Source organism: Lygodium microphyllum, chromosome 17 (assembly GCF_053477565.2).
Source record: "Lygodium microphyllum isolate KBCC chromosome 17, Lygodium_microphyllum_v1.1.10, whole genome shotgun sequence".
NCBI classification, from domain to species: Eukaryota; Viridiplantae; Streptophyta; class Polypodiopsida; order Schizaeales; family Lygodiaceae; genus Lygodium; species Lygodium microphyllum.
The window spans coordinates 1,922,405-1,938,166 of record NC_141151.1 but is presented as its reverse complement, the minus strand read 5'-3'; the positions used below and the strand labels follow the sequence as shown (position 1 = coordinate 1,938,166).

The 15,762-nt window shown below is 39.5% G+C and overlaps 1 protein-coding gene across 1 annotated transcript in view; it reads right to left on the bottom strand.

Annotated features, from left to right (window-relative positions):
• Positions 1-7,297, bottom strand: part of LOC148021498 (protease Do-like 10, mitochondrial) — a 56,756-nt gene extending 49,459 nt beyond the window's left edge. The window contains exon 1 of the mRNA XM_087696907.1: positions 6,692-7,297. Coding sequence (XP_087553033.1) covers positions 6,692-7,202 — 511 coding nt within the window. The 5' untranslated portion in view covers positions 7,203-7,297. The remainder of the gene's footprint in view (positions 1-6,691) is intronic.
• Positions 7,298-15,762: the final 8,465 nt, after the last annotated feature.

The window sequence follows — 15,762 nt, the reverse complement described above, 5'->3', positions numbered from 1 at the left end:
AGAAGGTGAGAGAAAGCCAAGATGAGAGAGAAATCTGATTTTCTTCATGGCAAAACCCTAAAATCTGCTTGCTGCCTACCCTAGCCTGCATTTAACCCAGTCACTTATTGCCAAGCACCTCCAAAATGCTCACCTGATCAGCAATGCTATTGCCAGCCCTTGGAAGGTTTCTCCTTACTGTCCCCTGCTTGTTGAGACCCCCAGATGAATGTGTTCTACAGCAAATTATTGTTCTTTGATCAGAAAATGAACCAGCAGCTCCCTCTCTCTCCCTTCCAAACAGTAAATTGATTGAATGGCTAAGACCCAGCCCCAAAAACGTTTCCTCGGTTTGCGTAGGCATTTCTACCAAGTAGCAGTCTTTTAAACCCATTTTTCAACATTATCCAACCATTTAATTAATTTTCAAAATTAAATAATCTTGAAAATTAATTTAAGCCCTTCAAACCCTACCCAAAATTAAATGTACCCCTCCATAATTAAAATTGGCTAGGCCATTTGCAACCTGGAGTGATCCCCAACCTCTGTTGACCCTTAGACATGCATTAATTAATTAATTAATGCTTGTCCCTAGTATCACCGTTGACGCTTATTGGCCAAACAACTATCCTAGGGTCAAAACTGACACCAACTGCATCCTTGGGGTCCTTGGCCTGTTACCATGAAATAACTACCATGTGCATCACATGTGCTTAAACAACCTTGCACATTTGATAAATAACTTAATCAAATGTTATCGGCAAGATTAAAGCATCTCAAAATTTCACATCCCCGTGACAATCTTTGTGTTACCCTAACCCTAACTATGTTCTATTATCAATTTGTGCTTTGTCATACAATTGTGTTTGAGTTTCTATGTTAGGGAATTTCTCTACAACCTCTAAAAAACTAGCAATGTAGTTTGCTCTTCACATCTAGCTTGTGCCAAACTTACATGCACCTCAAAGCTGCTAGCAAGCCAAAAAGATGAAAACACTTTCTTGAACTCAACCCATCATATAGCCTTTGCCATGAACCAAAATAGATTGTCACCGCTACATAGTATTCCCCTTCAGAAAGGTGGCTGCTTTTCTCGCTTTAGAAAACTCAGCGAAGTCTCCAAAGAATAAGCTACAATATAAGCTACATCAAACCATTGAAGTAAGAGCTTTCAACTTATGTTGCATTCCACAAAAACTCTCAAACTTCATTGCTTGTTCTACTTCCTCATAATCCTTGTCCATGTTGATGGGTGTCATGTTATAATACACTAGTGACTACAAATATTTTGCATTACTAGCATTATCAAGTGTTCTATCTACTACATTAAACCCAACCTTGCACATCTTGCATACCTATATTGCCTTGCTCAATAACATGAATTTCACTCCCAAAAACATGGGTGCTTGCTAACATTTGCCATACATCAAATTTTGTGCATTGCGGTTCCAAGGCAAACCTTGCTTAGCAGCTTCTTTAGCCTCTATAGCCCAAATCACAGAATCATCTTCCTACAACTACCACAATCACTCAAGTTGATGCCATAACGGATGCAAAAGCTACATAATCAATCCTAGCTTGACATTTTCAGCTTTTCCCAAGTTTGTGCATGCCAAAAAGAAAATTTTAATATTTCAATTATTAAATCAAATGTCCTGACCCAAGCTTTGGCTTCCTGCCCATATTTAGTAATTTCCTCCAAAGGTTTGCACTAAGGTTTTAAAAACTCCACTTATTTAAATGTGCACTATTCACCTACAAATTCAATAACTAATCCATTCTCTAGCTCTCAACTATTGAATGCTCGCCACTTATGGAGTTGCCCGTGTCGTGCACAACTTATCTTCCCTACCCAAAGAGCTAGTACTTAATCACATGTTAATCCTAAGCTTGGAAAACCACATCCAATACCACAAGAGATCAGTCACCATACCTCCCACTCTATGCAGACGTCGTGGAGTTTTCCAACATGCGGAACATACTACTTGCCGAGACTTGAATACTTGTGCTCCCAACCCACGAGCCCCTTTGTTTGGCATGTTAGAGCCCATATATGAGGAGATGGACGTAGATGAGGCAAGGGTCGCCAAGGCCTCACATGATACAGCTGATATTATGCCATATGTGAGACATTTTGTTGCTTAAGTTGATTGATTAAAGGCTTCAAAAGGAGATATTCAAGCTCTTCCTCTTCCAAATGCTCTCACTTCACCATTCAACTTTTTGCAAATCGCCATTTTAATATTTTAAAGGCCAAGAAAGAAAGCATTGATAATTTGTGTGGTATATACAACTAGTTCATCATTCATGAATATATATTGCTCCACTATTAGAAATACAAAAGCAAAATACTCCTTGTGTAAATCGGTAAATCCCTTCCCCCCACACAATTAGTTTCAACAATTTGGATTTAAAACAATTCTTATTGGTTTTGTATTCAAATATTGTGGTTGCTTTTTAAGATTAGTGTTACTCTTGCCCAAAAGCTTCAATGGTTTATAGGCAAGGTTGAGAACATGATAGGAAGATTAAGCATTCTTCTTCCGAGCTTTGCTAGGAAAATGGTAAGTAGGAGGTACACATCCTCCTGCCATTATTAATGGCATGGCACAATGATCCTCGTCTACAAGATACTTCCTATCCATTTGGACATGAAGCATGTAGAGTTGATTACCTGATGGGCTCTCTCTCTCTCTCTCTCTCTCTCTCTCTCTCTCTCTCTCTCTCTCTCTCTCTCTCTCTCTCTCTCTCTCTCTTTGAGCCAGAGACAAAGGAGCATTATACTAGCCGCTACCTAGCGTATTATGAGGTCCATGGTCGTTTCCACTGTCTCTTTAGAGACAGATTTGGACCACTATCCAAAGTCATGGATTTTACCAATCAGTGATACCTTAGCCTCTTTCTTCTTGAGATACAACCGCTTCGTGACATGCGCCTCAGGAGTACAGCTGCTCCAGGACATCGAGGCCCTTCACAGAGGCAACTCACAGACTTCTTTGCAAAGGAGACTCAGAAGACTTCAATACAGTTATAGCCACAGTCCACATGAGAGCCTCTCTCACCGCCACAGTCCACGCACAAACAAGGAGTACTGATTGATCGAGTCGTTCTGCTTAGCCAATCCAGATGTCCTAGGCCTCGACACAGACATCAAAGACACCTTCATAGGCGGATACAAGGGATTATTACTCAGGCTAGAACTAGGTCCTCCATACCAACATGAGATTGTACCATTTGGAGCTCATTGTTACTAGATAGAGCTCTATGTTTTACACAGCCATAGTTAGTTTCCTTTCTTATTTTCCTTTGTGCTAAATACATATTTTGCCCAGACAATTGTACCATCATACACATGATTGTAACTCATGGTCTCATAGGTCATTTTGGCCTTTTGTAGACATTAATATATCATTTCATTTCATTTGTGTGTGTGTGTGTGGAGAGAGAGAGAGAGAGAGAGAGAGAGAGAACAAAGCAACCCGTTGGATTGAGCCATGCTTACCTAGCCAATTCCTCACATACACCACCAAAATTGGTTCCATAGATCTCACTGCACTAGCCATAATAAATTCCCTCTCATAATATAATCCTACCTCAACATTCAAGGATCCGTTTCTCACAAGCCATTATCCATGTTGTTACCCTGTATTTATTTAGTGTCATCTCCTGGTTGTGAGCTCCATTGAAGTCTAACGAAGATAGAGGAACTCTAACTGTCTTTTAGACCTTTCTTTGTGTGCATTTCAATTTTCAATCAATTTTAGTGAGTTCACACTGGCCCTTTCAGTTATCCAACTGAGTGCGGTTTTTTTTTTCCCAATGATGTTGGAGGCTATATTCACACTGCCTATAGTAGGGCGACTAGTTCTTTCATGGCGATCAACATTTCTTTTGGCATATCATCACCTATTGCTGGTTGGACAGCATTTTTGCCTCTATATTGATGCATTCGTCAGGTTTTGGAAGTTCCTAGCTATTTATAGCGGCCCTACTCAATGGCAACATACATTATTTTGCAGGTTTCAACTTCCTTTGTCATCCGATGCTTCACTCCATTCATCAACTTGATCCAATGCCCTCGTTGATGCTTTGGGATGCGTGCAAGGATGTTACATCCTTGGACATCCAGATGGGCGCTAGTAACATTGGTCACAGTGGTCATGAAATAACTTAGTGTGAATGCACTAAGGGCACTTTAGGGTTAGGGCAGCCAAGTCCTATTATAGGGGTTCAAGGCCCTATTGTGTACATTTATTGTGTGATCACCACTCTTGGACTCTTGGCCCATTGGCTGACACATCTATACACTAGGATGGTGTGGACTAGTGGCATGGGATGCCAAGGGAGATGAGTCTAATGTCCAATCCCTTTTATTCATGGATATGCCTTGTGTCGTATCTCATATGTAGGTTGAATCCTTGCGGGACCTTTCAAGGGACTGATTAGTCTGCTTTGTATTTGGCATTCTTTTGGAGTTCAATGTAGATTTCTTCTTCCATTCTCTTCTTTCTTTACACACACTCTCTTCACTTCTATCTCCGTGTTTGTGTTCTTCTCCCGCCAAATAGCCAAATTCTATCACCAGGCTGAAAACCTCCAATCCAAGCAGTCATGTGCTCCTTAAGGGGCTTGGGCTGTTGTTGCCTCCTGGTTCTGTTGCTCTTGTCTGCTAAAAAAGGCCCAAATCAGTCGGCAACCTAGTCAAAAAGTCTCTCCCATTGCTAGAACACACTGAAAATGGCTCTCTCTCTCCTCTCCCAGCCTCTTCTCACTTGCACAGGCAAGTTTGCCACTTGGCAACTTTCCAAATTGATTTTCCATCCAATTAAATAATTTTCAAATTTAATAATTCTGGAAATTACTTTAATCCCTTGTCCTTGCCCAAAAAATAAAAAATCCCCATTCACAATTTTATTGGCTAGGCCATTTTAACTCCCCATGCTATCTTGAGCATTAATTGACCCCTGAACAAGCTTTAATTAATTGATGCCTAGTTCTTAGCATCACCATTGACACTTATTAGTCAAATAAATACCCTAGGCCAACACTAACACCAAGCACCATCTACTACTCATTGATATCTAAAGGTCCTTCGCCCATCATTGTGAATAAATTGACTTGCACAACACATGCACCTCAAATTTGCACATTTCATTAACAACAAAATCAAATGCTAAGCAAATCATCAAAAATTCACGTCCCCATGATGTGGAGAGCCTAGAGAAGACCAAGATCACAATCCTTAATACCTTAATAATTGGATAGCCACCTCAACACTGCACTTCATCTACCGAGTCATTTTCTTTTAGGCCAAATTTCTCCATGAGATGACATGAGGTCTTGAAACCCTTGCATCCCTAAATAGACAATGTGTCTAGATCCAATTCCAAAAGTTGTATACAAAGCTATGGCTTTTCAATACACTAAGCACTCCAACACTCCTGCATACATCCGCTTTTTGGGGCCTAATCTTCATGACAAATGGTAGTTGTTGCACCTATGGTGATTGGGGTTCTCTTCCAAGCCATCACATATATTCATAGACTATGTGAGTTGAGCCTAGACATGTGCCCTCAGTCGCACTATGCTCCTCGTAATAACTTGCAACAAGAGGAGACACATGATGTCGGTTTGCACAAACTCGCGTACAAACAAAGAACCATGGCCTCCAAATTGATGCCATATCACCATTCCAATCTAATCTAGATGCACCCACCATGCAATTGTGCACATGTCATTGGGGGTGTGATGTGCCATATCCCCTTCGCACCAACTTCATGTTAAGACATGTAGATACTCCAAAGAGGTATTGGAGAGAAGAGGATATGTAAAAGGTGCAAGTTAGAGTTAGAGGTAGAGGTATGGGAGAGGAAAGGATATGTCAAATGTGCAAGTTAGAGTTGGAGGTAGAGAAGTAGATGCCCTTTCTACTATCAAATACAAGGGCACTACCATTGCCTTCTTCATGAGAAGTTTGACCTGCTTTGCTAGATCATGGCCTTTCTTGATCGGCGATTTCTAGGACTCTTATCTTCAAGAGCTTTGTTGACACTAAGATTTACTCACTTGACCTTGGGTGCAAGCAGCAAGTACACATGGCAGCAAACAACAAATACTCACAAGCTTCCTCCAATGCCCCACGACCATTGATAGAGGCATCATTACATGGTCCAATTAGTAGAGGACCACCCAAGGTGACCGTTAACAAAAGCCACAAAGCTATGAAGAGCTAGGAAGCCCCACCACCTACCAATAGGCATCACCCACACATGAGATTATTTGGGAATACATATCATATCTCATCGCAATTGCGGACCGTCTCGGGGAGCCTCACCTCAAGGCATGCCATCATGGATGTGGTGAGATTCCTTCATAGAAGCCCTATGCCAGATATTTCAGATACCAGCAGCTCTTCTATACATATATGAGTCTACCTTTTACTCATTTGTTTTATCCATGACAAAACACAACATGGATTAATTGGAAAAACCATTTTGGTCTCATAGATCATTTTGCGCTCTCTCTCTCTCTCTCTCTCTCTCTCTCTCTCTCTCTCTCTCTCTCTCTCTCTCTCTCTCTCTCTCTCTCTCTCTCTCATACTAGTAACACTTAACTGACACAATAGACCTTCGGAGATCACTCCCAACCTTTTTGAAGAAGGAATACCATTTTTAAAGCTGTTAACCCAACCCTCTTCCAACAAAGGACCTACCTGACCCAGTGATTTCACGCTGAGGCTTGTTCTGCCAGGGGAGAAAATAATTGGGACTTGTTGAAACGGTGAAAACCTTGACGACAGAATCCAGAGCAAGCTCAATGGCAGCGAATGAATCAGCAACACGAGTAGGCGGAGCCGACACAGGGGCCTTTGTGTCCTTGTTCGGGGGAAGTCCTCGAGCGACAGAGGAGTACGGGCGAGACAACCCGGTCAAATTCAGCCGCTGCGTGCTGACACCAGCATCAAAAAAAACTCCCCTTCGTTGCAGGAGCCGTCCATGAATGCTCCCTTCGGCAAGGCCATTCCTGTTTTTGCACCAAAGCCCGGAGGGGGAGTTTTCCCAATGGCTGGAACGGCCATGGCAGCCAATCTTAGAACCTGCAATGCTCCCCCCGGAGGACCATGCCGCTGTAGACTCTTCTCTGGTTCCGCGTCTGAGAAGCTTGAGCATGCATATGGCACGATGAAGAGATGGTCTAACACGCGCACCGCGGCAGGCCGCCATGATTACAGAGGGAGCAGAGGTTTCTCCTCTAAAACCCCCTCTTTCTGCCACCCAACTACGCTTTGTGTGTGGGCGGGTCCGTTTTTCTTTGATATTGTAATAGCTTTAGTTGTTCGGTAGGCTGTCCATTAAAACGCATGCTACTACAATGAACTCTTGCAGTACGAAGGAGCATGGATCTTCTCAAATCAAAGCTCTACTATATGGGGCAACTCAATGATTACAACTAGTAAAGACCCTTACCTATGACGTGTGTTAATATTGCACGCATGCAAATAGCCCTTTGGTAAGGAAGCGATAGAGAGTTGATGAGCATGCAGAATTAGTTAAGAGGAGCAGCTAGAAACCTGAGTAAGAATGCATGGACTACCTATAGGCTACAAAAACCTCAACCACTAACATGTTTGAGATTGATAAGCAACTCCATGCTAATCAATTATGATACAATGTTTTACAGAGGGCTATCATTTGTTGAAGGAGCTAAAAGGGTACATAAGACATCTAATGCCCTTTCAATGGCTCAGTCAGGTCAAGCAACAATTTGCAAATCTCATTACTACAAGATTGTATGTTTATATCATGGAACGTCCATAAGTGAAGGAGGAGTTCATTTAGTGGTTTGATGTTATAGGCTCCTATATGGTGTAGGTCAACTTGAGAGAACACAATTGAATCCTTACTTCAGTAGTGGGTTATAGAGGTAAGCTTGTTCACACCGTGCCTAGATGCTCATCATTCTCCCTTCGTGGGGTCCTACAACATGAATGTCATGTCTACATAGATGGCTAAACTGGTTGAGACCCTTGATAAGGTACTCTATGTGTCTATTTTCTCTATTCGCTTGGCATTCTCAAGCCAAAGTGCAAGGTGTGGCATAATAAACCACATGAGTTCTTGGAGATCAAGGACCCTGATGGATTTGAGCTCATTGTTGAGGTCTATTTCTCTCCATTCTACACTGCGTGGTATTACTATAGGAAAAATGGCTACTTCATAATAGCATGTCCAAAGAAATCACCTCGATCCAAAAATCTAAATAAGCTTGCAAATAATAGGAAGGATCAAGAGAAGGTAGAGACAAAGAAGGCATAAAAAAGAAGTAAAGTCTCTAAGGAAATGGTCCCCAAGAAGGGTAAGCAAGAGTAAAGCGACAACAACAAAGGTCAACCAAAGGAGATTCAAAAAACATAGTGGTGCACAAATCGGATGCTGTATGTGCGCGTAGTGAGCGCCGAAAGGTCCCCAAGAACAAAAAAACTCTACTTTTGCACAAAAAAACAAGAGAGAAGACTTGCACGATATGAAGCAAAAGACTAATTGGATACAATCTCCCCTCATGCCTTGTGTAAGCGCTCCACAAAGCATGTATTTGATATATTATTCATCTCCAAGCTCAAGAAATAGCCCAATTTACAATTAGCACGCTTTAGCTTTTGTGTTTGCTTTTGTCCCACTAAAGAATTAAAGCTATTGGGCGCCCAAAGAGTCGGGCTATGTCCAAATACAATGTCCAATAACAAATATTTAAATCGTGCGCCCATGCGCATACAAAATAATAAATAAATGCTAGGTGCTTCAATAAATAAGCGCGTCAAAATAAATATTGGTGCCACGCCTAAGATGCGCGCCCATCAAAAATGATAATTTCTTCTAAATAACTTGAATACATGCTAATGCCATGTGCTTTCCAACACCACTGTTGCCTGCTCTACACATCAACTGAAGCATTCACAATTGTTATAAAATAATAAAATTAAACCGACAAAAGTGAATACCTAACAGTCTTCAGCTACAAAATAAATAAATTGGTTAGAACTCAATCCTAATCTTAATTTATTACGAGTGCGCACTCTAAACTCATAAACGTCCATTAATTTAAATATGTATTTTGCAGAATCGCCTGCTATGGAATCACCCACTTGCACATTGAATTAACAAGAAGCCCGAAAAGGATAGGCGTCCCCATCGACTTTTCGCACAACGAATCCACTTTGTGTATGAGCCCCGGCAATAAATAAAATTTTACAGAATCCACCGTGGAATATGCCTCCTGGCATCATACCCCCGAGGTGGGATAGCAATCATCCTCAATTGCTATTAGCTCAATGTGGAGCCACCTGTGAGGGGTAAGCACTTAGGTCTCGAGGATGCATCCATTGAGCCTCTTCAACAATATGATTTTTAAACTTAACCAGATATCTAGAATATCTACGGCCAGTTCTAGTGGTCATAAAGTCAGTATCTAGAATAGTTTCAAGCTCAAGGATTTCAGTTTCTTCTTCTAGCAAATGAGGGTTTTCATAAACAGGGTGTACAGATAATTGGTCTCTAAAAGGTCGTAATAAACTGATATGAAAAGTGTTGTGGTAATTCTAGTTTAAATGCATTGTCATTGATTTTGTGAATGATCTTGAAAGGTCCATAAAATCTAGGAGCTAACTTTACGACAGGGTGTTTATCAACACTTTGTAATCTTCACTTTCCAATACGTAACCAAACATAATCATCCACTTTGAAACTCATAGCTTTGATTTTCTTGTTGGCTTGTTTTGTGTATGATTGCTGGGCTTTGGCAATCATATATTTAACTTCATCAAAAATAGTAGCATGCATGTTAGCAATATTATCAGCAACTTGAACTTTGTTTGACAATGATGTAACAGGTGTAGGTAATCTATATCCATAAATAATTTCAAATGGTGCTTTCTGTGTAGCTGTATGTGGTGTGTTATTATATGCAAACTGAAGTAAATGTAAATGTATATCCCATGTTTGTGGTTTTGAAATTGTGTATACACACAAAAGATCTAAAATGGTACTGTTAGTAGCTTTTGTTTGTCCATTTGTTTCAGGATGAAATTTAAATGAAAAATCAATCTTTGTTCCTAAGTTAGCAAACAAAGTAATCCAAAAATTATTGCAAAATCTAGAATCACAGTCAGAAATAATGACTTTTGGCAAACCATGATTAGTGAAAATAATTTTCAAGAACAATTGAGTGGCTTGAGATGCAGTTAATGTTTTCTTACATAGAATGAAATATGCTTGTTTGCTAAACCTATCAACAATAGTCCAAATCATGTCATGATTAACTTTAGTGTTAGGCAAACCAATGATAAAATCCATTGAGATCTGTTCCCATGGTCATTCTGGAATTGGTAAAGGCATTAATAGACCATATTGTTTGCCATGGTGTTGTTTAACTCTTTGACAAATTAGGCATTCAAATACAAAGTTAGATACATCAGACTCCATGTGTGGCCAATAAAAATCTTCAATGAGTATATACAAAGTAGAAATAATTCCTCTATGGCCTTAATATGGGGGACAATGAATTTCATGCAAAACAAATGATCGAAATGGAACAGTTACACATAATCTTTTTTCATAAAACATAAATCCATCAACGTAAGACAATGAATCAATGGGAATCCAATTATTTGCAACTAGTTTATTCCAATCAGCTTGAAAACTAGGGTCTTGGTCATAAGTATCTTTCATAGGGAAAAGAGAGTCAAAAGATATCACATAAATATTATGAATAGTCGGTCTTCTACTTAAAGCATCGGCAACAACATTCTCTTTTCCGGGTTGATATTGTATGAGTGGATGAAAACTTTGAATAAAAGTAGCCCATTTAATGTGTCGGTCAGATATTTGTGGTTGACTAAGGAGATGTTTAATGCTTTGTTGATCTGTTTTGATTATGAATTCAGATCCCATTAAATAGTGTTTCCATTGACGTAAAGCTTGTACTACAGCTAACAATTCCTTATCATAGGTAGAATACTTAAGTTCAGAGGGTTTAAGTTTGCAGCTAGAGTAGGCTATGGGATGAGAATCTTGCATAAGGACTGCTCCTATTCCAAATCCACTAGCATTAGTGACTACTAGGAAAAATGGTCTATTGAAGTCAGGTAATTGCAATACAGGAGCATGAGTTAAAGCATGTTTCAATAAATCAAATGACTTTTGTTGATTGTTGGACCAATGATACACAATGCCTTTCTTTAATAGTTTTGTCAAACGTAATGCAAGCAATGAAAAATTTCTCACAAATTTTCTGTAAAAGCTAGCAAGACCTAAGAAAGAACGTAATTCGTGCACATTTTTAGGTATGGGCCAATTCAAAATTGCTTTTATCTTTATAGGGTCAACTTTAATACCTTCATATGAAACAATATGTCCTAGGTATTCAATTTGTGTTTTGAAAAATTCACTCTTTTATGGATTAGCATATAATTGATTCTCTTTCAATAATTTGAAAACCAAAGATAAATGTTCATAATGCTCGTTCTCATTATTACTGAAAACCAATATGTCATCAAAGAAGACAATGACACAATGTTGACGCTTCAAAAATATGCGATTCATCATACGACTGAATGTGGCTGGTGCATTAGTTAAACCAAAAGGCATAACAGCCAAATTGTGTTCTAAATGCATATTTGAATATATCAGATGTGTCCAATCTTACTTGATAGTATCGAGATTTAAGATCTATCTTGCTAAATATTGTAGATCCTTGTATCTTGTCCATAAGATCATCTACCCTAGGAATCGGATATCTATTCTTAACAGTGATCTTATTTAGGGCATGATAATCAATGCACATGCGATAGGTATTGTTTTTCTTCTTCACTAATAAGACAGGTGCACCAAATGGAGAACTACTAGGTCTAATGAGTTCTCGGGTTAACAATTCTTTAACTTGGCTTGAATTTCTTTCTATTCAATTTGGTTATGTCTATATGGTGCTTTACATGGTGGTTGTGATCCAGGAATTAGGTCTATTTTGTGATCTTCGGGACGTATAGATGGTAAGTCAACAGCAAAATAATCTTGAAATTGTGAAAGAAATTGTGCGTGCTTAGGATGCATTTGATTTTCTTTAGCTTCGATTCCATTCACCCATAGGATTTGGTACCTTTTCGTAATGCACGTTTAGCCTGTGTATAACTAAGCAATGGAAAATTATCAAAAGTGTGCATACCATGCAATGTGATTTGTTTTCCGTTAAAATTAATCTTCATTGAATGTGTGGAATAATCTATATCAGGATTGTACTGATGACGCCAAGGCATTCCCAAGATAATGTCACTAGATTGCAAAGGCACAACTAAGAAATTTATACGTTCAACATAATCACCAATTTTAATTTCTAAGTCATGCACTTCTTGTGTTCCATTATATCTAGTGCCTAGGAATGCAGTCTTAATGCGATAATGTGTAGAAACAGTATGTAAATTCAATTCTTTGACCAATTTTGCAGAAATAAAGTCGTGTGTGTTCCCATCATCATGTAAAACAATCTTTTCTTTACCATGCACAAGACATTTCATCGTTAATAAAGAATGGGGATTTTGCATACCTGGTAAAGTATCTGAAGTAGTACTAATATCGTCATCATCTTCCGTGAAATCTGGCATTTCTTCATGTTCTTCATCTTTTATCACTCCCAAATAATTGATATGAATAGTTGGATTTTTGGTTTGACAATTTGCTGCTATATGTCCAAGTCGATGACATTTGTAACAAACTATGAGTTTGGCTTTAGATACATTATTGGTAATAGCGAAAAGTTTAGGAATGTTGGGATTTGGCTGGAGAGATGGCTTAGGGTTTGGATTTGTGTTTGATGGTAAAGCAGGTGGTCGTGTCCAGGATTTACGGAATGAAGATGGAAGGAAACGATTTTAATTGAATCTTCGAAAATTTGAATTGAATTGTTTTGAACCAAAGTTACCATTAGTTTGAAAATGTTGTGGTTGCTTCTCTCGTCCTCGAATTTTGTCTTCAGAGTCATGGGCCAAGGAAATTGCATCTTCGAGAGTTGTTGGCTTGAACATGTTGACCTCCGCATAAAAATGTCCAAGTAAGCCAGACATAAACTTGCGTTTATGGGTTGCCTCAAGTACATCTTCGAGCATTCGTAGTTGCAATAAAGCATTCCAAAAATGCTCAGTATATTGTGAAATAGGCTTACGATCCCTCTGTTGCAGAAGATCCCATTGTTTGATTGCTTTTTCGTGGAATTGAGGTGGAAGGAAATTCTACAAAAATTTATTTTGGAAAGTCTCCCAAGTAGTAGGACAATCAATGCTCTTGCGGACAACAGTCCACCATAGGGATGCTCGGTCCACTAGATGATTAGTGACACACATAATTTTGTCTTTCTCAGCATACTATTCTTCATGGAAATAATCATCAAATTGACTGATAAAAGCAAGTGCAGTCTTTCCATCGCGAAACCCATTGAAAGTACGAAATTTGAAATTTCTTTTACTTATCTTTGTTTCTTTCCAAATAGATTGTGCTTCAAGTGTTGCATCGATCGTACGTCCTAAAAGATCTTCAGATTGCGGTCCATCTTGGTCAGCGGTAGATCGTTGCAGATTGGCTAATTGAGCTTGCAAAGTTTGACATGCTCTTCGTTCCTCTTGAAGTTGCATCATAATCAAATCCAGCTTTTGCTCCATCGTTGGTTCGGGTAGGTCACCTTCAGCCATAAAATCTTCCATGGTTTGATCGGACATCCTGCAAAATTCCAAAAAGACCTCACACACTCAAAATCTTGTTAGCAGGATGAGTGTAGCTCAAAGTCGGGTCTACAAGGCTTATTTCTCTTCTTATTTTTAAATGGCTTTTTGTAGTATTTCTCCTTTGCGGATGCGGAATTTGATGTCACAGTTGTCTTCCAAGAAGATAATTCGTGCGTGCAGACTGCGTGTTGCAAACTGTTTGCTGGAATCTGGCTTTGTCAGTCCACAGGTGTGAACAGGGGCTTCCAGAGAGGGTTGAAGTCGAGTTCAAGATTGACCCAGTGTGAACGTCTGCTAAGGAGGGATTTTATGATTGACTTTGAAGCTTTAGGAACCTTAGAGTATTAAGCTTTATTTAAAAAGCTTGAATTTTTTTCTAAAACGAATCGGGACAAGAAGACGTTGATGGCGGATTCAGCGCCCACCAGGAGTACACACCGCCGCCGTTGTCACTGAGATTTAGGGATTAAGCTTTACTAAAAAGCTTATTAAGATTTTAAGCTAAAATTCACTTATCTGTCTTCTCTGGTCTTGAAAAAAAAAGTATTGATGAAGAAGCTTCCCACATGGTCCTCCACTTGTAGAGGCCGGTCCTTCGCGATCCAACAACGTAGCAGGGGGTTCTTCACTACTAGGAACACGTTGGTATTATTGGCGGATTTCCACGAGATTGACTGTAGAGCTCGATCGTTCCACGAGCTTTGCCTTCGCACGAGATGGTAAGCGATTGGAAGCTCTCGATCTCAGCTTCGCTCTGAACCACTGGTGCACAGATCGGATGCTGTATGCGCGCGTAATGAGCGTCGAAAAGTCCCCAAGAACAAAAGAACTCTACTTTTGCACAAAAAACAAGAGAGAAGACTTGCACGACATGAAGCAAAATACTAATTGGGTACAATTTCCCCCCATGCCTTGTGTGAGTCCTCCACAAAGCATGTATTTGATATATTGTTCATCTTCAAGCTCAAAAAATTAGCCCAATTTACAATTAGCAGGCTTTAGCTTTTGTGTTTGCTTTTGTCCCACTAAAGAATTAAAGCTATTGGGTGCCCAAAGAGTCGCGTTGTTCCCAAAAACAATGTCCAATAACAAATATTTAAATCGTGCGCCCATGCGTATACAAAATAATAAATAAATGTCAGGCGCTTCAATAAATAAGCGCGTCAAAATAAATATTGGTGCCACGCCTAAGATGCACGCCTATCAAAAATGATAATTTCTTCTAAATAACTTGAATACATGCTATCGCCCAGTGCTTCCCAATGCCACCGTTGCCTGCTCTACACATCAACTGAAGCATTCACAATTGTTATAAAATAATAAAATTAAACCGACAAAAGTGAATACCTAGCAGTCTTCAGCTACAAAATAAATAAATTGGTTAGAACTCAATTTTGACCTTAATTTATTACGAGTGCTCACTCTAAACTCATAAACGTCCATTAATTAAAATATGTATTTTGTAGAATCGCCTGCTATGGAACCACCCACTTGCACATTAAATTAACAAGACGCCCGAAAAGGACAGGCGTCCCTATCGACTTTTTGCACAAGGAATCCACCTTGTGTATGAGCCCCGGCAATAAATAATATTTTACGGAATCCACCGCAAAACCTCACAAAATCCACCGTGGAATATGCCTCCTGGCATCACATAGGCTCAATAGAAGGGTGAGAGGGCAACCAATAAAGAAAATAAGAATCTCAAACCACAAGGCAACATGCTGAAAAAATGTTGGGCTAAACACCCAATAGTCGAGATAGTAGATAAACTTGTATCATTTTTGAAGTTATAATGACAATCTCTCACCTTGTCTTCTCAACACTCCAATCCAACTAGCCGTGCATCCTTCTTCCTGATGCAAGAAAGTAAGAATCAAGACTAGTTTCAAGGTGTAGTGAACTCACCAACTTACCTTCCCACATTATAGTTCGAATGCATGAAGGCTCAAAGATGGTTCCATGACCCACGTAACACAATCCAATGTCGACACTCCTTCAAACCCACCACCAAGTAC